General features: G+C 33.8%; 2 protein-coding genes across 2 annotated transcripts; one reads left to right on the top strand and one right to left on the bottom strand.

Annotated features, from left to right (window-relative positions):
* The first annotated feature begins 2,690 nt into the window (after positions 1 to 2,690).
* On the top strand, positions 2,691 to 3,628 carry LOC141693514 (low temperature-induced protein lt101.2). Its single transcript, XM_074498647.1, has 2 exons — positions 2,691 to 3,011; positions 3,398 to 3,628. Exons 1-2 carry the CDS (start codon positions 2,931 to 2,933, stop codon positions 3,479 to 3,481), a joined length of 165 nt encoding a protein of 54 aa, XP_074354748.1. The 5' UTR covers positions 2,691 to 2,930; the 3' UTR covers positions 3,482 to 3,628.
* A 461-nt stretch (positions 3,629 to 4,089) lies between these two features.
* On the bottom strand, positions 4,090 to 8,270 carry LOC141693513 (uncharacterized). The gene is made up of 8 exons (XM_074498646.1): positions 8,028 to 8,270; positions 7,023 to 7,217; positions 6,631 to 6,933; positions 6,435 to 6,469; positions 6,263 to 6,355; positions 5,921 to 6,035; positions 5,234 to 5,820; positions 4,090 to 5,110 (listed from the first exon to the last, which is right to left on the bottom strand). Exons 1-8 carry the CDS (start codon positions 8,161 to 8,163, stop codon positions 4,337 to 4,339), a joined length of 2,238 nt encoding a protein of 745 aa, XP_074354747.1. The 5' UTR covers positions 8,164 to 8,270; the 3' UTR covers positions 4,090 to 4,336.
* Between the last annotated feature and the right edge of the window lie 17,860 nt (positions 8,271 to 26,130).

Here is a 26,130-nt window from a genome sequence, read left to right as displayed (position 1 = left end):
GAAATCGGTTTATTGAAGATACAAAAATTAAAATTGGTGATACCATTGCTTTCCAGCAGACTACCGAAGCATTGAAATTTAAAATATGTGTTTTTGATGAATCTGTCATTCCAAAAGAGGGAACTTATGGAGGTATCTTGTCATTAACAGTTTCTAATTAAAAACGTGAGATTTTGAAATTATTTCTCATGTTAGATTTTAACAGATGAGGCAGGTGATGTTCAACATTATGATAAGTTTTTGAAGGTTATTACAGATCATACGTTAGAGTTCGGGGCACTGGTATGTTTGTATTTTGTTTTTTATAAGGAGTCAATTACTAAAATGAAGTCTTGCAGTAATTAATAACCGTACTATGTAGGAAGTACCACATGTGTTTTACTATCATCATGGTAAAAAACTTGCCAATAACTTAAAGATCTTTCTCGGTTGTGGAATGAGTGCAAAATTTAAATTCTGTTTTGCGGATAAGAAGATTTATGGGATAAATCAGTTTTAAAGGAAGTACGATGTACGTGAGGGTTATATTATGTAAAAAAATAAAATGGATCATTAGTCATGGGTCATGGGTAAATTCATGGATAAATCTTATATGGGCAATAGTAGGCTTTAAGATTATATAGATTTGTAATACATCATTCTAAAAAATTTGTAAATATAATACATACAAGTCCGAATTTAATGTGACCATGACAAGTGCTTAATAAATTTTAAAGTTATCGATACGGCTCTTAAACGATATACCATGTTATCGAAGAAGTTAAATTTTTTCTTAAAAACAATAAGGATTATAATCACATTAACATCTCCCCTTTCCAATTTTTTGTTTTTAAAAAGCTTCGTGATTTCATAGTTTTATTTTGTATCATAGACATGCTAAAATTAATAATATTGACATATTATTTTCTCTCATTCCTCTAATTTTCTCTTTTCCTTTTTTTTTAATTCGTAACCTTTTCTCATAAAACCTTTTTTAATATTATTGAAAAATAACTTTCAAATCTAAATTTTCCTTATATATATATTAGTGACACTCACTCCTTACAATTAAACAATTTATGCTTATCCATTTATCTATTTTATACTAAAAATAAATTTTATATAATAAATGATACTACCTACTTAACATTACACACATTATATTTATCAATATATATATTTTAAACTAAAATTATAGAATATTTTAAAATAATAATTTTAATATTAACGGGCATTACCCCGTGAACTAATTATATCTTATATACAACTGGAAGGGGTTTTACTGATACAGTCGTATCTAGGGCTGTAGACAATTCCGGTCTAAAGCTATAACCCAGATCGGATCAGACCGAGTCCACCGGTCGAAGATCCGGACCGGACCGAACAAACCTAACAAACCTGGTCCGGTCCCTAGTCCTTTTTATTGAAAAAATCCGATATTCGGTCCGATCAAAAACCTGAAAAATCTGGTATGGACCTGAATGAACCTGAATTCATATATATAAATATTTTACCTTTACTTTATGTCTTATAAGGTCCGATATAAATATTAAACATTTACCCATATGATATTTTATTGATCCGACTAATATGTAATAAATTATTATAATAAAATCAAATCGATACTACACTTTAAATTACTAAACTTTGTATTTCATGTGATAACATATTGATATTCATACACTTCAAAATTAATATTTACTTTAAAAATAATAAGATTTGTACTTGCTTTTAATTTTTTATTGTCGTATCAAGTAACAAAACTTTTTAATGTATAAATTTGAAAGAAAAATTTAAAAAATATATATAAATATTAACATAATCGGTTCAAACCGGTCTGGTCCCGGTCCAATCCGGGTTTTTACAGTCTGAGAGAACCGGTCCGGTCCTCGATCCGTAATCTCGAAAAAAACCGGTCTTCGGTCAGTTCGAGCCGGTACAATCCGATTTTTGAACTTTGGGCGGCCCTAGTCGTATCGTATGGTTTGGTCAGGTCCCACGTGATATAACCTAGACTATATTTATTTCATTATAATGTTTAATAATCAGTATAAATAAACACAATCAATAATTATTTAAGAAATTGAACTATAATTATAATTTCTTAAATAATTTAAAATAATATTAAAAGTATTAATATAATACAATCAATAATTATTTTAATAAAAATAAATATAATTAAAAATTAGAAATCAAAAATCGGATTAAAGTGGTATCATTTTGTTAAAAATTTAGAATTGGTAAATTTGATTTTAAATATTTTTGAATAGATAATTTTAATTTTATTTTATAAAACAAGAAACATGTTTAGATTATGCTTATGTATGAATATTACATTTGTTTTGTTTAATTTTGTAAAAGCTATGTAAAATGCAAATAAAAAATTATAATTCAAAATTGAAATACAAATTTACTAAAATATATTTAAAAGTAGTATGACCATAAAACGTAAAATATTTTTTCAAAATCATTATTAAATAATGAAGAAATAAAATAAATTTTGATTCATCAAGATCAAATATAAAAATATAATACTAACTAAATATATAAGAAAAATGTATAACTGTTGGGATATATATGAAAAAACATAAAATTTACATAGAGATAAAATAATTAATTTATAATTTAATCGAATAAAGGATACATGTTAAAAATATTCATATAAAGAAACCATAATTATCCCGGGCGGGCGATCGCCCATGTAGAAACCTAGTTTATTCAATAATAGAAGCGGGCGTTTACCAGGGGCGAGTCAAGTGGTGAATTCATAAGAGTAGGCCACGTACACCCTATATGTAGGGAAGAGGCCACGTATTTGATATTCATCATAAACGTGTCAGTTGTGCAACTTCCTTTGTCTTTTATTAAACCCCCTACTATCATTTTCCTCTTTATATATGTAACATTTATTTTATATCTTCTTATTATCACTCGACTTGTAATTATCATCAATGGGATCTGAAACATTTTTGGAAGTAATCTTGGCGATACTGTTGCCCCCGGTTGGTGTCTTTCTGCGCTATGGCTGTGGTGTAAGTTTTCTCTTTATATGGCATTTATGTACGCATGTCCAGATTATTTTTGAAATTCTGGTTTCGTCGCTTTTCATATAAAATAGAACTGATACATCGAACCCGTAATGTGACCTGACGATTATCACGTTTTAATTTGTGATTCGTGGGCGTAGTACATGTATGTATGCGAGGTATCATCTCATTATGGAGATAATTATAAAGTGTACATCTTACACATCAATATTTTGGAATGGTTTTGGGAACCGTGCATATATATGTGATACTAGAAACTAGTATAGATGGTTTAGGAGTAAATTTTTTGTTTGAAATAAATTTATTTGGTTTAGATCTGAATATAACTAACACTTTTAACATATCCGTAAATGTTGTGGGGATGGATGCAGGTTGAGTTCTGGATATGTTTGCTGCTAACGTTGTTGGGATACATTCCAGGAATTATATATGCCATTTATGTGCTGGTTGGATAGTATATCAAGTTCATAGTTGTATGTATGTTTCTGAGTTGTACTATATTTCCTTCATTTCTATGTAACACGTATTACGTTTGTGTTTTGTACACGTTTGTTTTAATGGTTATGTTCGAGTTGAATACACAGCTATTGATGTTTTTTTCATTACCTTGTTCAAAAGTATCTTCAGAGTTTTTGTATGTTCCGAGTTGAATGTGCAATGTTTTGGTAATCCGAAATTGTGTTTTGCTTATCAAGATCTTGCAATTTCACTCGCTTCTAGATTTCAATAAAATTCAGGAAGGAGTTATATGTTGGGAACAGATAATACGGCACTTTAAACTGATGACTTTTCCTGCAAATGACATTTGTAAGATATTTGGTTTTCTGCATACCGGAATCGAAGCGAAGAGAAAGGTTTATGACTGGCAGAATTGAGCAGCCATGTGAGAAATTTTACCCCGAATCCATGATATTCGGATTACTAATTTGCAAGCATACATCTCCATGGTTGCTGTAAGCGGACTGAACTTAACATGTTCTAAATATTTGGTAAAACAACACACAGGAGGCTAGGAGTTCCATGAAAATCATAAAAACAACTGTATTTAGTCACATAACATTTCACTCCAGATTCTTTCAATGGTGTGAGAAATGCACTTCCATGGAAATCAATCTTGTGTTTATTATGGTATAGCAAAACTGCCCATCTTTACTTTAACCTTAAATCTAGTTGCAGCTCTCATCTGCCAAAAAAAACAAGTTTCAAGCTTCTGTAGATCCTACATAAACTACTGAAGAACTTCTCTAATTTTCCAAACTGTTCAGACAACTATAAATAGCTTAGAAGGATCAGCTACTCTCCTTAGCAATCTAAAGAGGGGAAGGTTGATCACAGGAAATAATTTTGTCCGCAAATGGGATCCTGGTGATGCTGGGTGAATCCTGCTTCTGGCCACCGAGTAAGGGTTCTCCGTCTACGGATTCATTGTGTTCTAGAGCACTGCTCTTTCTTCCTTCAAGCTCTACTGCATTTCCTCCAAGATCAATGACTTCAAAATACCTGCTTAAGCCATTAACTCGATCCTCAAAATTTTCTTTGCTTTCACAAAGTGAATGAAGTTCTCGAGCAGACTCGGGATCTTTCTTTACTTGGTTCACAGTTTCAAGTAGAATGCCATTTCCAGCCTTCTGATCTTTCCCCTCCTTGCCCAATTTTTTCTTCAAAATACCCTTGTTTCTTTTTTCTTCTGTCTTCAAAGAAGAGGTCAGCATAACTTTTTTCCTATCATCTTCCCCTTTACCAATTTTCCTAGTTTTTGAGCAGTATGCATTATCAACTTCGAAGGATGTATTGGACCGAGGTTTTAAGGCTGGTCCCAAACTATATTTACTGACAGTCGATTTTGTCAAAGCATTATCTAGCTGTTTAGAATGCATGGCACTTTGAGGCCTAGAAGTACAATGCAAACCTGGAGTGAGAGGAGAACCAATATTATTCCTGATCCCAGGTACATGTACATGTCTTAATGGCTGAATCGTACTAGGTCTTTTTCTGACAGCATTGATGTCGATATCTGACACTGCATTCTGTGATCTGAATCGGAACTGCATAGTGTCAATTCTGGTTCGATCCACTGACTTAACCTGAACGCCAAAGAAATATTATACAATATTAAGGTTCAACAAAGACATGCAAAAAGATATAGATCAAGACGAGATGATCAGTGATTTACTTTACTGATATTCAAGTGAGAACAAGTGAATAACCTCATCAAAAAACCCAATCTTGGGTGATGGCATACGGAGGCCTGAAGGCTTGGAAGCGTTTAATGGTTCTATTGGAACCGGACTAGCTTCTTTAAGTGCTCCTTCCAAATGTTGATCCGTGAACATTATTCTATGAGTAGTATCTGTTTTTAACTTGTACTCTATATTACCGGATCTTCGCTTTGCAGCACCGCTACAAGTTGATGAAAATGACTCTGAGGACGATCCATCAATAGAGCTGGCAGGCGAATTGTTAGAATGGTGTGACATGGACAGTAACTGTATTGAGGAAGTTTCTTTATTTAATCTACTTCTGCTTCTGCCTACATTTCTAAGAGGAGGCTTAGAGTTTGAACCAGAGGAAGCAATCTTACTACTGCTGGAGCCTATTTTTCTTGTTCCAGAGCTTAATATAGATTTACAAGATGAATTACTAGAAAATTCATCACATGAAGAACCAGCAACTGATGAGATATTGGTTGAAGTGAGAGAAATTCTGGAAGATGATTGGGTGATTGGCGTTAAGAAATTGTTAGAACTAGGTGAGTCCGCTGAATCGGATTGCTTAGGCACCATAGAACCTTTTCCTGTAACAGTTAAACTTCTTTAACTCAAACTCAACAAGAAATGAAAAAACAAGTTAATATATAAATTCAATTATTCTATACTCAATTTTCTCACTGTTACCAGTTTTCATGTTCCTCGTAATTCCGCAGCCCAGTGAGGCCCTTTTGGTTTGTCTTGATGACATATTGTTCTGTGTCCCTAATATCCTTGGCGTCAAGTTGTTTTCTCCTTTGTGCTTTAATGGCAATAGGCAATTAATTAGTCCATATATAATATTTTCTTTAAAATGACATTAGCGGTAACAAATGGACAGGTGCATCATGCAAAACCAGCTGAAAACACTCATCAACGTCAACTGACTTTATCAATGTAATTGTCCTCAAGTTCATCAGTGTATGCATTTACAGGTTTTGTGCTTGAATGAAAACCAGTAACAATACAATCGGTGCAAGTAATTTATACCTGTAAATTTAGTGAAGGAAGGGAAGACTCTGTCATCATCTTTGATTTTTGATAGTTGGTGGTTTGCTTTCTTAATGTTGCACTGGATTTTTCCTGTATATTGGGGAATATTTAGAAATTTAGCTGCTGAATGTTTACTCAGAAATGTACTAAACGCGTGAGATAAAATTACCTTGTTTCGAGTGGAGACATGAAACTTCTTGGAGGCTGAAAAAGACGAAAAATATGTCAATACTCAGACATGACATCGTTTGCAATGAATAGACACATAATTTTGTAAACTGGATACCAGCTAGTCATTGTTAGTATAACAAATATACTTTGGTGTTCATATCTTAAAAGCCTTACTGTAATTGCAATATACTCACTGGGCACATTTGGTGTTGCTGCTTTCCCAGTAACTGAGTCACAACTAGCACTTCTGAGATGAAGTGGGCCACATGATCTGTGAATTGACGCTCTTACATCTTCAAATAAATCACCATCAAAGCTTTCCAGAGAGAATGCATCACTATCCAGAGAAAATGCATCACTTTCAAGTGACTCGAATGTTAAATCTGAGTCGACAGATCTACGCATTTTCAGATCCCCTGGTATGCTGGGAAACAGAGAGGATTCAAGCCCCTTCAACCCGTTATTCATAGCAGACAATTCTTCAGGATCCAGAACTCCTGAATGCATAGCAAAGTGTAAAACAAAGTAACAACAGAAAATATAAATTGAGGCATTATCATCCGAGGCCAAGTAACTGTATATATACCATCACTAGAGAAAAATGCATTATCCCAGGCGATACTTTTTCGCAAATAACTTGCTCTTCTTGGTTCAAGGAATTCTGGTGTTGATAGCATATCTTCGTTTTGATGTAAACTATTTCCTGCATTTTCAACTTTCCTTTGGCTGGCCATCTTTAACGACTCTGAACTGTTGTGATCACTTATATCCTTGAAAGTGACTACCAAAAGAGTTTCGATAAGTGTTTTATAAAGATAACAAAAACTACAGTTATGAGCATAAAAATAAAAAGACGGAGTGTGTCTACAAACTCTTTTATGTCTTCTCCCTGATATTGTATTTACCCACAAAAATAATTGTTACACACAAGCACCAAGATGATTGTAAATTTTGGGGAAAACAGTAACTACCAAATGAAACTTAATCAAGTATATATGCATGTTCTGTGAAATGTGGATTTCATGCATTAAAATTTACGAAGAGGTCACATTGATCTCATATTCAAAATCATTTGAAAAAACCTTTCAGCTAATTCAACAGCTAGACAACTAGTAAAACAGGTGTATGGCTGCCAATAAAAACAATCTCATATTCTGTCTAATTTTATTGGTAAACTTAACTATTTCATTTTGCAACATTTTTCATGTACAATATGTGATGAAACGACAGCAGTTAGTCACACTGTCATGCTATTAAATAGTAAATCAAGAAAATGCCCATTCAAATAGCCATAACTACTAAATCAAGATTCAACAAAATGATCACCAAACAAGAAAACACTACTATTAGACTAAGTCACATTCACCGCCAATAAACACTCTGCTTAAACAGAATCAACGGAACAATCTAGTTTGCATAAGCAATCAATTATATTGGTGAATGAAATACCCGAATAATTGACAAACAAATTTGAGTTGTAATCATAAGAATGAGCTAATTGAAGCAATTAGGCTTTATGTACACATGTGATGACAGAATTATACAATACAAATGATACAGCTAAGTTAAAGAAACAATGGAAAAGAGGAACCTGAGAGTCGAAGGTCTTGGAGAGAATCACGAAAAGGGTAATCCACAAGTATATCATCCTCTAATGAGAAATCAATTAATTTTATCTTCTCCACTTCACTGTATTTCTGCTTTTCCCCTTCTTTCTCCTCCTCCATTATCTTTTCTTCACCTCTCCCTCTCTCTCTCTCTCTCTATGGAGAGAGTGAACGTTTATATGACAAGTGTCTAGACCCAAATTTTGAATTTGGGACAAATGGGGGAATTGAAAAGGACAATTTAGTTAATTGTGACTGAATATAATACATGGCTAATAATACTACAGATTAAGTAATCAGATCTTTTTTGTTGATAATTAAGGAAATTATTAATATCTGGAATCATTTTAAAATAGTAAAACGGCTAATATTTAACATACATTTACTTAGAAAATAATGACAAAAATATAAATTTTTAAGATATTATTCCTAATAAAATTTTTATTTGATTATACCTCTTTTCTTTTCGGTGCGACTATATATAATTTTATAAATCATCATTGCATGATGTCATGATGTCATTTAAATTATTTTTATTGGTACTTGCAAGAAAGTATATGTGTATAAATCATATTTTTGGAAAGAATATAGCACATATGGTGAAAACCGAAAACTGTTCCTCAATTTTATAATAAATCGATCAAATATTATTCTTAATCTACCGTTATCGGTTAGTAGACAATTTTTTTGATAAAATGCAATTCATTACCTCAATAAATCAGTCAAAATACAAGACTTAACCTTGATCGGAACAGACCTCCAACCAAAAATACGATCGGGGTACATATGAAAGGCACAAGAACTTAAGTTCATGAGCCAACATATTCGCAGATCGTTTAATAAAATACAACTTAATGTTGTTTAGATTACGGACTAACTCTCTGCATTCTACAATCACCTTACCAAGTCTAGATCGCATAGGGGCTGAACTTCTTATTAATTGGATTACCACTAGACAATCAGACTCAACTGTGACCATACTCCAAGCCATCTGTTTAGCCCAGTTCAGGGCCTTTTTGGCTGCTGCTTCGACTAGCACTGGATTCATTACCTATGCATAACTTTTGGATTGTGCCAAGATGAGATGACCGTCATGATTTCTAGCTATTATCCCGATGCTTGATGCTCCTTGATCCTCAAAAACTGTTGTGTCCACCGTTATCTTTACTTCATTATAATGTGGCTTCACCCAGACTATAGCACCATATCCTTTCACAGAAAGTTGAATCAATGCCCCAATACTTCTATTCTGAGCCGCTGTCCACTGTGAAAGATATTCCCAAGCTTTTGCAATAATTTTCATGGCTAACCATCTTCTTCTATTCCACACTAGATCATTCCTGGCTCTCTAGATTGACCAACATAAGGTGATAGTTTTTGCTTTGTTTTTGTACAACTGTCTTACTAGGTTACCATCTAACCACTCTGAAAACTCCCTTATCTCTTCCGTATTAATCTCCGAATCATGAATGTTCCAGCACATGGCTACTACCTTACACTGAACTAATGCATGGAAAATGGACTCAACTCCTTCTTCACATACTGGGAAAATATTATCAATTTGCACATGTTTAATCTGAAGCTAAACTTTAAATGGTAAACACTGTGCAGCAGCCCTCCAAACCAAGTTTAACGTCTTTGGGGGAGCTCTAATAGTCCACAACCTCTACCAAAAATCCATATTATCACCTGAGTTCCCAGCACCCTTCTGCTCCTGAAGGATTCTGTACGCACTTCTAACTGAGTATTGACCAGAGTGCTCTAGTCTCCAGTTTATCAAATCTATGTCCAAGTCTTTTTCTACCATAGTCTTCACAATACATTGCTTATCCATGTCCACAAAAATATCATTAATAACCTCTAGATCCCACTCCTTGGTGCCTGTGCAGAATAGCGATATCACCTTTTGATTTACTACCGAAGGAGAAACTGTAGTGATACAAGGGTTCTTTGTATTACTCAACCAAGGTGGGTTGCTGATCATTAACTCATTTCCCGTACATATTCTCCAACACGACCCAACATAAATGACCTTATTTGCCTCAAGGACACTACGCCAGATGAAATTAGGACTACTCCCCAAGTTAGCTTGCATAAATTCTTTATCAGCGTAATATTTGGTTTATACACTCGAGCCACCAAACTGTCTGGGTTTGTCAGCAGACGCCAGCATTGCTTTCCTAACATAGATAGGTTAAAGTCTCGTAGGATTCTAAATCCTAAACCTCCAGCATACTTATGTCTTGACATTCTGTCCCACGCCATCCAACTAATCTTAGAATTGTGCTTTTGAGAATAGTTCCAAATTTTTTTTGCCATACTTTTCTCAATATCTCGGGTTAGTTCAAGCGGTAGGAGAAACACATTCATTATTGTAAGGTCCCGTAAGAGGGTTCTTTTAAGCTAGAAGGGGGGTTGAATAGCCTAATTATCAATTTATAAATTGTTGTGGCGTTTTAAAAATATTTTATCCCTTTTTAAAATTTTACCGAGTGGTTATGCAGTTTATGTGTGCGGAAAATAAAGTGTAAGAAAAGAAAATACCACACGGTGATTTTATCCTGGTTCGCGATGGCGCAACCTCTAATAGATTCGCTCACCCCTACTCCAGTCCCCGAGCACCTCTCCCGGACTCGGGATTTTCCCTTATAATAAACTCGCTCCTTTAGTAGGCGGAGAAGCCTTTACACCCTTTACAAGTATTTGTCTTGGTGCGTAACACAAGGGTCACCACCTCAAAATAAATGTATTACCTACGCAACTTATCTTAGACAATAACTCCCCGCAATTTCTTCAAAGTTGTTGTAGAGCCTTTGTGTGGACTTGGCTTCCTTAGCTTTTGCCGGTCTTGGATCTTAGTGATCTGGTCTTGGGTCTTTCCTCTTCTTCACGGTGCGAAGACGACTAACTCCCCGTTAGTACGTCTGTGACTTGGGTCTTAGAACGAGAATCACCTCACGTCACTTCACCTCACTACAAAACTAATAAGACAATCCACGAAACAAACCAAGTATAGAAAAGATGGTTTGAACTAGTATGTTACTGTACTAGCCCACAAATCGTATAATATTCAAATAAGAATATTAAAACTAAATAAGAATACTTGACTTAAGATAATAAATAGTAGTCCAAGTATTTTTATGATTACTCCTTTATAGATTAAATAGATAAGTGGAGTAATATGAGAAGTCTTTTTATATTAAGCACTTATGGCTGATGACTTCTTTAGTATTCTTCTTCTTTCGATTATATATTTATAGATCGAAGAATAATTTAATTACAACCTCGGAGTTGTAATTTTACCTTTAAGTATATTAACTTAAGGTTTTAAGGTATACTTGTATATTGACGATTATAAGGTCAAAGTATACTCTTTTAACTTTAAGCACGTTTATAAGATTTATGAGTCTTAGCCAAGATCCAAATAAGTTAAGTGCAAGTAATTGGCTTAAGATTGTGCTTTCGAAGTTTGGACGAATAATTACGAGTATTTTATAGTATCGTAGTATAACCCCACGAAACACTGAAAGATGTTGGAAGGGGCTTATACGATATGACTCATAATTGTTTATATACACGATATATGTTAGCCAAGATCCAATTAAATAGCATGAAATTAATTGGCTAACTCGTGGATTTGATTCGTCCTTAATTTTAACGGATGATTACGAAGTGTTTATAGATCGAGTTATAATCCCCCGGAACACTAAAGATGTTAGAAGGGATTAAAACTATGCTTCGTAATAATTTATGTGCACGAAATGTGTTAGCCAAGATCCAATTAAATAAAGTGCAAGTAATTGGCTAACTCGTGAACTTAATCCGTTTTGATATTTGACAAATTACGAAGTGTTTATAGATCGAGTTATAATCCCCCGGAACACTATAGATGTTAGAAGGGATTAAAACTATACTTCGTAATATTTTATGTGCACGAATAATTGTTAGCCAAGGTCCAATAATAAAAATAATTGGCTAACTCGTGAACTTGGGTCACATATAATCTCCCCTTTGGAGATAAAATACTTTTGTTTATAGATCTTCTTCTTGAGATGATTTATGTGAAGATCAAGTACTTATTCGAATTCCGAGTTCGAATCTTAGTTCTCTTGAGAACTTTATTTATAAGAGATCTTTTATTAGAGCTTAAGATGAAGTAGAGAAATTAAGTATAAAGCTCAAATAAAAATAACTCAAATAAGAAGCTAAAAGTTACCACTTTTTGAAGAACGTCGGAAAAGTTCGTCGGAAAAATTCGTCGGAGGTTCGGCCGGATTTTGGCACTTTGGTCGAACTTGAGCAGCCCTTCGGGAGGCCGGGAAGTGGTAGTGGATGAGCTCACTTGGTGGGATAAAGCTTGGTTGGGTGAAGTTAAGTTTGGGTTTCAAAAACCTTGTATATATGTAAGTATATAGAAGAGAGAGAAGGTTTTTGAGAAGAAGTGTGTGTATACAATTTGAAAGAGATGAAGAGAACCACTTCTTGAAAAAAATCCCAGCAACTTTGTGGCTCTTTATCTTGAAGAAAATGGGTTGGGGTGGGGATTTATTTATAGGAGAAGTCGGGTGGATTGAATGGTGGAGATTTGAGGAAAATGGATGGTGGATGGTGTATGTCACTTGGATTGATGACATGGAAAGCAAAGTGTGTTTCTTTGCAACTTTCCATATGAGACAAACAACTTTATGGATTCAAAATCTCAGCTGAGATATTTGAATATATATATATATATATTCCTTTTCTTTTAATCATTGTTTAATCACTTAATTAAGGATTAAACACCATTAATTATGACCACCTTAAAAACTCCTAAATAAATATCATAAAAAATATGATAAATACTTAAATAATATAAAATGATGTCCTGAAAGTTTTGGTCAACTTTAGTCAATGGTAACTAGGTCAAACGTGGTCAACTGTGGGACCAACTGCCTCGATTTTTGTGCCCGGACAAAAATTCTCTGAATGCTACAAGTTTTTTATCATACTTAGTAAATACCATTTAAATGATCCATACCAAATTTAAAGTGATTCTAGCATGTGGAAGTATTTTATCTAAAAATAAAACTGTTTTGTCAGCCTTTCTTCCGAGTAAAAATATCATTGGTCTAGAAATAAAGGAGATGGATCTTTTGACCAAAGTTTGAAATTGAATAAATACTTAAAATATATTTCCTAATATATAAAATATATTTGAATGATAGTAAATGTGTTTTAGTATTTTTGAATAATTTTCTCCGATGAATGCTGATTTTACGAACCGTGAGAAAATTACTGTAAGTATACAGAATTGAGTTGCAGAACTGAATCATGAATAATAATAAACTTTGAATAAAAAATATTTTGATATATGTAGAGATATATTTTGTAGTGAGGAGTTAAATATTTTTTATATAACACGAGTCCTCTAAAGAATATTTCTGATATATTCCTTATTCGAGCTTGTTGCCATATTTCTGTTGCAGCACAGATCTAAGAAATATCATATCTTGATAATTCTTCTTTGATCATATTGACTTAGAGATATATTCCATAAATATATAATTTTGATATTTTGCAATACTGGAATATCTCTTTTTATATATTTGAAAGAAATAATTTTGCTAGTTTGACTGTTTGACTTCGATTTGGATCAAATAAATTCATGTCCCAATGAAGAGGATCTATGTGTTCTTAATTTTATGTTTAATCGTACAAATACCAAAATAAATAATATATCGAAGATATCCTTTCAATCTTCCCCTTTTTGATATTTGCCAAACAAACATAAAATTAATAGTGTGTGCTTCCCCTTGGTGTATGCATGAATTTTTGAAAAGCATTTTGCACATAAAACATTTAAATAACTTAGAGATTTAATCTCTTTCTTGAGGCCCTGCAAAATACCTTGTGAGATGTATCATACAATAATATATTGAAGCACAAGATAAATCCTTATATATAAAAAAGATAACAATATTTTAAAATTTTAAAAAGAGGAGTCTAATTATCTTCCCCTTTTGTTTGGTATATGCCAAAAAGAATATGTTATTGCATGCCAAAAAGAATATATAGTTTATCATGGGAAAACATTATATAATGGTCAAGCAATGTAGATAAACATTTAACTTCATTTTGTTGCTTCCCCTTTTGTTTTACTATATATGATGGCTAGAAGTTTACATATTGAAATGGATTGATAGTAGCATGAGGTTGATGACAAATAGTTTGTATATAATTCATGCAGATTTAGATCAGGAATGGAAATTTACTTCTGCACAGATCAAAAGAGATGTAATTGGCAGATATATTAAAAATTACTGTGTGTTTAGACTTTTTTAAAAAGAAATACTATCATAGTTGAGTTTGTAACTGTTGATCTCATTTTAAGCAAACTATGATAATTTATATGTAAAGACATAATTTCTTTTTGAACAATATATTTAAGTAGTATTAACTTAAACGTGTTTTATATTGCCTTGTTGCATGCATGTTTTTAAAGAGAGAGACTCGGTTTTTATTCATACATGGGTTGTGACATGTGTCTTGTAGAATATATCCCGGATCAATTAATTGTAAGAAGAATTCATATATCTGACAAGTTATATCGACTATAGTTCTCACAATTCAATCCTAATGCAAAGTAAACCATTTAGCAATAAGTACATGTCAAAGGACCTAATACATTCTAAGCGAGTGCTTTTATCAAATATCAACAAAGGATAACAAGTTACAAGTGTTTGCACTAATACATGCTAATGGCAACTTAACCATTTAAAGTCCCTGTACTAGTTCATGCCTCACAAGTCTAGTTCTACTACAAATCACAGACTTTATACAAATATATTTACATATAAGAAATTCTAATACATTCTATATGAGGTTTCCTAAACTGCAGAGACACTATCTAAAGTATACAAACTTTTAAGCAAGCCTGATGTAAGTAATTAACCAAACAGTTGTGAGAAATTTTACCTGTTTTACCTTAGTGCAGAGCAACCAAAAATGGATTCCTTGGGGTTGGTGTGATGAAAAGAAAAAAAATTGAAATTTCATACCTTTCTTACCTGAGATCTCATGTCTGCAAGGCTTTGCTGATTATCTTGGGCTGGAAGTCTTGAGAGTTGATTGTTTTGACTGTTATTTAGAATTCCTTGAGTGCTGATTGATATCCTGCTATGCCTTATAAGTGGATCTTTGCTTCATGCCTGCAGGAGGTTAGAAAATACAGAGATACTAGTTTGCCACAGTTCTAAAATTTGTATTAACAACTCTTAAGAACTAAGATAGACATTAAGTAATTGGATAGCTGCATTTAGTTGTTAGACTCAGTAGTGTACATCAACAAGTCAGATTTCCAGGAATTGCCTTTTTATCTTAATTCTACATAATACAGAAATGAACATACTTAAAAAAAATTAATAACAGTTAATTGCAATGAGTTCCATATCATATTAAAGACAAGTTTCAGATTGTTCCTGCATAGATTGGTTAGTGAATTTAAGAGCAAACTTGCAGTACAAGTATGATAGGGTATTCAACACCAAAAGTAACAGAATGCAGATTATATTACATGAAATAAAAGTGTTCATATCAATCAGTGTGTTTCACTGATTAAATAGAACAAAGTTCTACACCTGTGTTAAGAGATTACAAAGCATAAGGAGTGCATACACTCCATCAAATTCAAACAAAGTTAAACAATAATTCAAAATTACAAACCGACAAATAACATAAAGTCTTTTAAGTTACAAATACATCAGAAAACAGCAAAAGAGGTACATAACAGCAAGTACCAGTACAACATCACAGATCAGACTTCATCAAACAGCAGAATCAAGCAAACTTAACCAATCATATTTCCATCAGCATCACATATATGAACCAAATTAGGCAAGTTATCAATCAGTTGACCTCTAACACCCACATTTACTTCTTCTAACTCATGAATCATAGCAGTGTTATCATACATAGGGACTTGAAAGGAATTAACAACATCTTGATCAGTCATGCAAGGAGTTCCTAGAGTAGATGCAGCCAAATGCTCTAAATATGCAATCCTATGTTTGCAAGAGGCAGTGAGACTCTCTAATTCTTCTACTTTTTCTTTAATCTCATTGTTCTCTTCCTTAACCCTCTTAAGTTCAAGTTTTAACTCATGAAATATGGTTTTGACAGACTCAAACTTAGACAGAAACACATCTTCCTCTCTTATAAACTGAGGAATAACTGTGGGAGTTGCCTCTTGAGGCTCACAGTGCATCAGGGGCACTTGTGGCCTAATGTGTTCATTAGTGATTTGAGAATTAGCAAGATTAGAAAATGCTTCAGGCATGTTAATGTTGCAAAGTGCAAAGAAGGATGAGATTAGCATACCATAAGGCATATAATCTACAAGATGTGCATTGATCATGTTTAGAAGAATAACATAAGATATACTGAAGTGGATTTTGTTAGTGCAAAGAAGATACATAATTTTCATATCAAATAAATCAAAGTACTTACTTTGATTTGGTTTTGGCATAAGATTTGCCCTAATGATTAGAGCAAGATGCTGATATGTGCCAGTGAAGTGTTTGAAATGAATACCATAATTAACATCACAGAGACCTTCAGGAATATCAGATTTACAAAAAGTGCCAAGCATTAGTTCAAATTTGGATTTGTTAAAAACAAACAAAGAGAAGATATCCTCACAAGGCAACTCACACAAATGCAAAGGTAAATGCAGTGCCCTATTAATGCTTTTGTTATCAACACAAATGACCTTTTTGTTGACTGATGTAGTGAAATGCAGTATGCCATCTACCCCTTTTATGATATTCATGTTACAATAGAACTCTCCCATGAGGTGTGTGCAGTAGCGCTTACCTAAGTTATACATGTAACCATCCCACCTAGCCCTTCTAATTATGAACTCTACTTCACCCTTCACATCAACACAAGTGCCAGGTTGGAAATTTTTGACAAGTTCAAGAAACTTTTTGGAGTTTGAAGGGTTTGACAGTTTTGGTGGAGGGGGCTTTGGTGTGTTCATAGAGGTGTTTGGATTTTGTCTTAGATTGGCCTTTCTGGTGTAAACTTTGGCTTGCAAAGGTTTAGGAGGTCTAGGGTTAGGGGAATGAGGGTTCTGAAATTTTCTGCTTTGGTAGAAAGGAATGATGTGATTTTTGTATCCCTTTCTGAGTTGTTAAGGTGGAAAATGTCTTTTGTGATAGTGTTTAGGATATGAAGATTGAACAGTTTTGAAGGCTGATGTTTTATGATGGTGAAACTAATTTTTCTCCATATCTTCAAGAAGATATGGGTTCTCAATCAGTGGTCTGGGCTATGAAGTGTTTAGGATATGGATACCAGTAGAGTGGTTTAAGATATGAATACCAGTAGAGTGGTTTAGGATATGAAGTGTTTGAAAGGATTGGCATTTGGGTTCATGTTGCAAGTGAAGTAAAGTTATGCAAATAAACTGTGTTTTTGTGTGTGAATGCAGCAAGTGTAAACAAGTATATATACATGCACATAGCACATAATTCAATTTTAGTTTAGAAATAATTTTAAGAAAACTTTTACTGTTCATGAATAGTGATTTTTATTAAATGCAGTTGGCCAAGAGTTGATGTGTAGAGGCATGGTTCACACAATTTCAGATCCTAAATATGTGTATAATGCAGCTAGGGTATGAAGTTTGAGAGATGACATATGCAACTAGTACTAGGAAATACTATTTTAGTACTGTTAGAAGTATAAAAAGCACACAGATTTGGGAGAATGTGTGACATAAAGGTGAAAAGCAGCCCACTCTACCACATAGACTCTAGCAAGTGACAAGCAAAACATTTAAGGATGTTCAGATTTGAGAAAAGATTAATGTAGACAGATTGTTACTTTTTGGACTGAAATTCATTTTCTGAAAACTTTTGAATGTAAACAAAGAATGTAACATTTATTTCTCAAGACATGTTATTAATGAAATACAACCAAGAGAATGTTAGATACATTTAACACAGAACAATGCATCTATATTAATACATAATCATTTTTCATTTAATTTAAATAACATTCAAGGAAATACAACACTCAGATCATTTATATCAGATATAACACTTTAAATGTAGTAAGTTAGAATAAAATGTCACCTAAATTTTCTAAGTGGCCATTAATCACAGCAGTGATCCAGATACAGGGATGCTCAAGGCTCCCCTGCCAGGTCTTACTGTGAGGGCTGGTGTGTGAGTGTATTATTTTATTTTTGTTAATATGAGATTACACAAACCAGTCTTGATTATACCTTATCTGAGTTCTTATGGCTGCATAAGCAAAAGAAATGCATATAATAGTAAACAATGTTACACTCAAATTCACAGATTATATAGGCATGATGCATAAACTCAGTACACCTTTCAAGTAGACAAGTAGAGATTGGAAGTTGTTAGATATATTTGTGATGTCATATCTAATCTGATTTGTTTAGTTTCAGAACTTACTATCAGAACTTAACTGGAAATCAGGACTTAAATCAGAACTTAAGTGCAGATACACTTCAGGGATGAAAAACGGTTGATTTACAGGAGATGATCTGGATTAAATAAAAGAAGATATGCTTGGACAGTTGTACAACTAAAGGACTACAGTAGATAATCTCTGATTGATGTATTTTAGGAAACAGAACATATCATATCAATTAGGAGATATCTTGTAACTGTGTAGTATATAAACATAAATTAAGGTTTACACTATATGTGTTATCATTCACGAGAATATTATTCAATGTAACCCTAGCAGCTCTTAGTGATATCATACATCACTGAGAGAGTAGATTAAACCTACTGTAACAGAGTTTGAAATATTGAATAAACTTGTTTTCTGTTACATACTTGTGTTTATAATCGAATTGATTGTAGATACTATATTCAACCCCCTTCTATAGTATCACTGAGGCCTAACAAGTGGTATCAGAGCCAATCTGTTAAGCTTACAAACATTTAAGATCCAAACAAACAATCAATCATGTCTGATCAATCAAAAACACTATACCCTCAAGAACCAGCAAAGGTTCAACCCATTCAAAACACCAGTAGATATGAAACCATCAGGGTTCCTATGCTCAGGGTGTCTGAGTACCCTGTATGGAGTATGAAGATGGCCATGTTTTTGGAAGCTACAGATCCAGAATATTTAGATAGAATTTATGATGGTCCACACACGCCCACAAAGCTTTCTGTTGCAGTTGGGAATGAGCCACAGAAGATGATTCCCAAAGAAAAGAGAGAAGTCACCACTGAAGACATCTCTTCACTAGGCAAGGATGCAAAAGTATGACACTTGCTTCATAGTGCACTTGACAATGTCATGTCAAACAGGTGATTGGATGCAAGACTGCAAAAGAAATCTGGGATCCATTGGAAGTGAGATGTCAAGGAACCAATGCCATCAAAAAGAACAGGAAGACAATACTCACACATGAGTATGAGCACTTTGACTCAAAATCTGATGAGTCACTAACTGATACATATGACAGATTCACAAAGTTGTTGAATGATCTGTCACTAGTGGATAAGGAATATGATCCAGAAGATTCAAACCTGAAATTCCTACTAGCTCTTCCTGAAAAGTGGGATTTGAAAGCTACTACAATAAGAGACAACTATGAACTTGCTGATATGTCTCTTGATGAAATCTATGGGATGCTCAAGACTCATGAACTTGAGATGGAGCAAAGAAAGAAGAGGCATGGAGGGAAGTCTAAGACAGTTGCTTTAAAGACTAAAGAAAATCCAATTGTCTCTAGGAAGGCAAAAGGAAAGGCTCTCATCATATAGTCTGATTCAGAGTCATCAGATTCTGATGATGATGATTCAGAACCTGAAAATTTATCTGAAGTGGATGTTGATGCAGAGATGATGCAACTATGTGCTCTTATGGTGAAGGGTATCACAAAGATAGCCTACAAGAAATTCAGAAAGGGTAAGAAGTTTTCCAGGAAAGGTGGAAGTTCTGACAAAAAAGGGTTTAGAAAGACTGAAGGCAAAGGAGGAAAGTCTGACAGAGGAGACAACTCAAATGTCAAATGCTACAATTATGGTGAAAGAGGCCATATCTCTCTTGATTGCAAGAAAGGAAAAGGTGATAAAGGCCAGGCACTTATCACAAAGAAGAAAAACTGGGCAGACACTTCAGAATCTGAAGAAGAGGTGAACTATGCCTTAATGGAAAATGCTGATAGCAGTTCTGATGCTGCTGAACTAAAGGTAGCTCTATCAACTCTTTCTTTTGATACAGAAGATATTACTGAGTTGAGATTATTTCTGAAAAACATTTATATTAGCTATAGAGATCAGACTTTAGAGAATGAAAGATTAAAATCTGAAAATCTAAAGTACAAAAATAGAAATAGTTATCTTGAAGAAGAGTTAGTCAAGATGAACACTATTCAGACAGAGAGAGATAATGTTGTGTATATTAAGAATGAATTGCTTAAACAGAATGATTATCTAAAAACTAAATTAGAAAAAGAAAGAGAAATCATCAGGACTTGGACTAACTCAGGCAGAACAACTCAGAATATTCTAAGTAGTGGAAACTGGAAAGAGGGGTTAGGTTATAAAGATGGTAAAAGTGAGAAAGGGACTTTGCCAATTAAGCCAATTGCTATCAAACAGACTGAAAAGCCAAAGGTAAATCCTGTTAAATTTGTTGCAAAAGTTGTTGTGTCTGATTCTGAAGAGATGAAAGACTCTAAAACAGAAGTCAAAGAAAAGTCAACTTCTGATAAATTAAAACAGGATAAACCAGCTTTGGTAAACATTGGCTTAATGACAAAGAAGCAGCTTAAGTATAAGATGAAAGAGATTAAAAATGTGAACAAGGTAAAGGAAGCTAGGAAAAATAGGAATGGAAAGGAAGGTGTGAATAAAAGTAATAATTATATGCATGTTCCTAATGCTCCTAGAAAGAAATGCTATAATTATGGAAATTCTAACCATCTTGCTTCTTTTTGAAGGAAAAATAAAGATATAAACTCTTTACCTCCTAGATCAGGAGTTAAGAGTCAGTCTGTTAGGTTTAAACCACAAAATCCTTGTTTTCATTGTGGTAGTTTATGGCATTCTATTTATACTTGTAAGGAATATCATAGTTTGTACTATGATTATAATGAAATAAAACCTTCTTTAAAGAAAATTAGTGTAATTCCTTCTAGTGTAAATTCTGATGCAAAGTCTGATATAAAGTCTGATAAAAAGCATGTTAGCATAAACTCTGAAACTAAATCCGCTGCAAATACTAACAAACTTAACAAGGCCAAAGGATCCAAGCAAGTCTGGGTCCTTAAAACTAATCAATAGTGGTCTTTGTGATTGCAGGGCAACAGGAAAAACATCCTGGTTCTGGACAGTAGATGTTCAAGATATATGACTAGAAATAAAGCCCTGCTATCAGACTTTGTGGAGAAAGTTGGCCTAGGAGTTTCTTATGGAGATGGCAACATGGGAAAGACTCTGGGATATGGCAATATCAATCTTGGGAATGTCATAATTGAAATAGTAGCTCTTGTCTCAGGACTTAAACACAATCTGCTAAGTGTGAGTCAAATCTGTGACAGAGGTTATCATGTGGATTTTTTTGAAGAACACTGTGAAGTTGTAAGTAATTCTACAGGCAAAGTGGTTCTGAAAGGTTACAGACATGGTAACATATATGAAGCCAGACGTTCAACAAATTCTGATGGTTCTGCAATCTGTCTGTTAAGCAGAGCATCAATTGAAGAAAGCTGGAATTGGCACAAGAGACTCTCTCATTTAAATTTCAACAACATAAATTAGCTAGTAAAGAAAGATCTTGTGAGAGGACTGCCAAAATTAATATTTGCTCCTGATGGTCTTTGTGACTCATGTCAAAAGGCAAAACAAAAAAAATCTTCATTCAAGAGCAAAACTGAATTCTCAATTCTTGAGCCTTGTCACTTACTGCATGTTTATCTATTTGGTCCAGTCAATGTCATGTCTATTGCAAAGAAGAAATATGCTATGGTTATAGTGGATGAGTTCACAAGATACACTTGGGTGTATTTCTTGTACAAGAAGAATGAAACCGCATCTACTCTAACTAATCATGTCAGACAGCTGGATAAGTTAGTCAAAGATTCTGTTAAAATAATAAGAAGTGATAATGGCACTGAGTTCAAGAATTCAATCATGGAAGAGTTCTGCAAAGAGTATGGAATAAAGCAGGAATTTTCTGCACTTGGAACTCCACAGCAGAATGGAGTTGTAGAAAGAAAGAACATGACTCTTATTGAAGCTGCACGAACTATGCTTGATGAAGCAAAGCTACCAACCTATTTTTGGGTTGAAGCTGTGCAGACTGCTTGTTTTACACCGAATGCTACACTCATAAACAAGCATGGAAAAACACCATATGAGATGGTGAAGAAAAAGAAGCCAAATCTGAAAAACTTTCATGTATTTGGATGCAAGTATTTTGTTCTTAAGACTCATCCTGAACAGCTGTCAAAATTTGATCTAAAAGCTGATGAAGGAATTTTTGTTGGATATCCACTTTCCACAAAAGCCTTCAGAGTCTACAATTTAAGAACAAGGGTTGTCATGGAATCTATCAATGTATCTTTTGATGATAAAAAAATTACTGGACTTGAAGATTTCAATGATCGTGATCAGCTGAGATTTGAAAATGAAGATGTAAATTCTGATTCTGTAAATTCTGATGACCTAAATCCTGATCCTGTAAGCTCTGACGGGTTAAATTCTGATGTCATTGAAACTGTGGTAACTTCTCCAAAGGAAAATGCACCTGTTTAGGGGGAGCAAGATGATGATCATACCACATCTTAAGACTCTCAAGAAGCATCAGAACCAGTCACTGGCTCTTCAAGTTCTGATTCATCAAGTTCTGAATAGCCAAATTCTGACAATTTTGGAATCTCAGAGAGCATAACTTCAGGGGGAGCATCAGAAAATGCTGATGGAGACAACATGGGTCATGGGGGAGAATCCAGTTCTAGAGATAAACTTCCATCTGCAAGGAAGTGGACTAAATCACACACACCTGACTTAATAATTTGAGATCCTGAAGCAGGTGTCAGAAATAGAACAGCAACAACAAATGAATGTCTCTATTATTCATTTCTATCTCAGACTGAACCAAAGAAAGTGGAAGAAGCTCTTCAAGATGCTGATTGGGTGCAAGCAATGCAGGAAGAGTTAAATGAATTTGAAAGAAATAAAGTCTGGACCCTAGTACCAAGACCAAAGGACAGATCAATTGTTGGTACAAAATGGGTGTTCAGAAATAAAACTAACAGTGATGGCATAATTACAAGAAACAAAGCAAGGCTGGTTGCTAAAAGTTACTCTCAACAGGAGGGTATTGACTATGATGAAACATTTGCTCCAGTTGCTAGATTGGAAGCCATAAGAATCTTTTTGGCTTATGCTGCTCACAAGAAGTTTAAAGTCTTTCGAATGGATGTGAAAAGTGCTTTTCTCAATGGATAATTGGAAGAAGAGGTATATGTTGAACAACCTCCAGGATTTATAGATCCAAAATTTCCAAATCATATATACAGGCTTGACAAAGCACTTTATGGCCTTAAGCAAGCTCCTAGAGCATGGTATGAGACTCTGGCTCAATTCCTTCTGGAAAGTGGATTTCACATAGGCACAATTGACAAGACTCTATTCTACCTCAACCATGGAAAGGACTTACTTTTGATACAGATATATGTTGATGATATCATCTTTGGCTCTACAAATACAAAACTTTGTGAAAGATTTTCCAAGTTAATGCAGTCAAGATATCAAATGAGTATGATGGGATAGTTGAGTTATTTTCTGGGACTTCAAGTCAAACAAACTGAAGAAGGTACTTTTATCAGTCAATCCAAGTACACCAGAAATCTACTCAAGAAATTTGGAATGCAAGACAATTATATTGCATCAACTTTCATGGCCATTGTCACTAAGTTAGATAAAGATACTGGAGCATCAGTAGATATTACTACCTACAGAGGTATGATTGGCTCTTTACTCTATTTAACTGCAAGTAGACCAGATATCATGTATGTTACATATATTTGTGTAAGATTTCAGGCTGATCCAAGAGAACCTCATCTAATAGTTGTGAAAAGAATTTTCAAGTACCTCAAGAGTACAGCTGATCTAGGATTGTGGTATCCTAGGGAATCAGATTTTAAGCTAATAGGTTACTCAGATGCAGATTTTGCAGGATGCAAAATAGACAGGAAAAGCACTAGTGGAAGCTGCCAATTTCTTGGAGGCATATTGGTTTCTTGGTTTAGCAAGAAACATAAATCAATTTCCACATCAACTGCAGAAGTAGAATATATTGCTGCAGGAAGCTGTTGTGCACAAATTCTTTGGATGAAGAATCAGTTATTGGACTATGGGTTAGAATTTTCTAAAATACCTATTTACTGTGATAATCAAAGTGCTATTGCTATGACAGGAAATCTAGTTCAACACTCAATAACAAAGTACATCAGCATAAGGTACCATTTCATAAGGGAACATGTGATGGAAGGTACAGTGGAATTGTATTTTGTTCCAACAGATCAACAACTAGCAGATATCTTCACCAAAACCACTTTGTGAAGCTACTTTTACAAGACTGGTAAATGAACTTAAAATGGTTTCAGGTTCTTTCTCAAAATCTTTTTAGTTTTTGTTCTCATACACCAGGCTTTATGATCAGTGTTTACAGATTTTCTTATCTCAATATAATATGTGCTTAAATTATAACATATTAAACACTACTTATTATCTGATGTGATCCTATAAACTCTGAAAGTGTTTTGAATGTTCTGTGACTATTCAATCCAATGAGGATTATATTGTTAGATGCTGACTTAGTAGTCTTTAACAAACTATGTATCCCATGTTTGAATTAGTTATTTATGTGGAAATCAATAACACAAGCAAATTCTAATTTTGATCTTAGTCAAATTTACTTTCTGTATCTTATTACTAAGTCACAAACTAGATTATTGCTTCTTATCTGTCAAATTCTGATGTCAGTAAATCTTAAGGATGAACTACATGCTTGATAAGCCTCACTTATCTGAAGAAAATAAAAGAAAAGAAAAAATTGAAATCAGGTACTCCTTTGAGATCTAGAGTAATTTATGTGAAAGGGAAGATCCAAGTGCCTTGCTGATATTAAGTTATATGCATTAGAAAAGCAAATTAATTTTTCTTGGTGACTTTTCACATTCTCTGATTACTGGAGAAATATTCTGATTACAGCATTAATTCTGAAGGCAGTTGTAACTTATTTACACTAAGAAGCCCTTGTTAAAAAAATTTCAAAAGATGCATAAAATAAGCACAAACAGTTGAGGTGGATTCTTGCATAACTTTATTCTAAAGTAGACTTCACAATTCAAGACATATTTTAAGCATTTTTCTTAGTTATGCCTTATTTCTAAGATAAACTGAAGTTTATCAGACTTTAATCTTTATCTGATCATTTGCACATACACACACTATCACTCCATATGAATGATGAAAATTGCTGTAGTGATTAATTTGTTTATGATAAACAGTTAAGTATTATTTGCATAAATTTTGAGGACAAGTTCTGATTATGTTCTAATGGTTAAACTCTGAAGAAACCAGCCAGTATTTGTGTGAAGAAACACATAAACAATCATTCACTTTTTGAGTACAGAAGCCATGTTCTGATGACCGTTAAATTCTAATAATAGTCAAGTTCTGATGCAAATCCTAATGCTTGCGTGACATTATTTATTTACTTGACTTATTTTTGGTATTTACTGTAACGGTTATATTTCTCAGAAAAATAATTAGGTGAGATAAAAACAGTCGTAATCATTTGCCAGTGGGTTGTGTGTTGGTTTTGGTATGTGCAGGTGTGTAATAATTACTGCATGTTTACCATGCCCACTATTTATGTTTTGACTAATTACACGCTGCCAAGTGTAAAAACTGTCGGTTCTAATTCAAAAGAGACGTTACCATGTGCAGAGTATAAATATCAGAGATAAAAGATTATACAATTTTTTACCCAATCTTTTACTCTATTCTCTCTCTCTCTCTCTCTCTCTCTCTCTCT

The sequence above is a fragment of the Apium graveolens genome, chromosome 10, assembly GCF_009905375.1.
Source record: "Apium graveolens cultivar Ventura chromosome 10, ASM990537v1, whole genome shotgun sequence".
NCBI classification, from domain to species: Eukaryota; Viridiplantae; Streptophyta; class Magnoliopsida; order Apiales; family Apiaceae; genus Apium; species Apium graveolens.
The sequence above is the reverse complement of the archived record's forward strand: the minus strand, read 5'-3'. Positions and strand labels throughout refer to the sequence as shown.

What these genes read in the sequence shown, in the direction of transcription:
- LOC141693514 (XM_074498647.1), top strand. Translation starts at nt 2,931, where the DNA reads ATGGGATCTGAAACATTTTTGGAAGTAATCTTGGCGATACTGTTGCCC. An exon ending in TTCTGCGCTATGGCTGTGGT is followed by an intron (nt 3,012 to 3,397) that starts GTAAGTTTTCTC and finishes GGATGGATGCAG; the next exon opens with GTTGAGTTCTGGATATGTTT.
- LOC141693513 (XM_074498646.1), bottom strand. Translation starts at nt 8,163, where the DNA reads ATGGAGGAGGAGAAAGAAGGGGAAAAGCAGAAATACAGTGAAGTGGAG. An exon ending in AGCAACACCAAATGTGCCCA is followed by an intron (nt 6,470 to 6,630) that starts GTGAGTATATTG and finishes CGTCTTTTTCAG; the next exon opens with CCTCCAAGAAGTTTCATGTC. An exon ending in TTCCTTCACTAAATTTACAG is followed by an intron (nt 6,036 to 6,262) that starts GTATAAATTACT and finishes TTGCCATTAAAG; the next exon opens with CACAAAGGAGAAAACAACTT.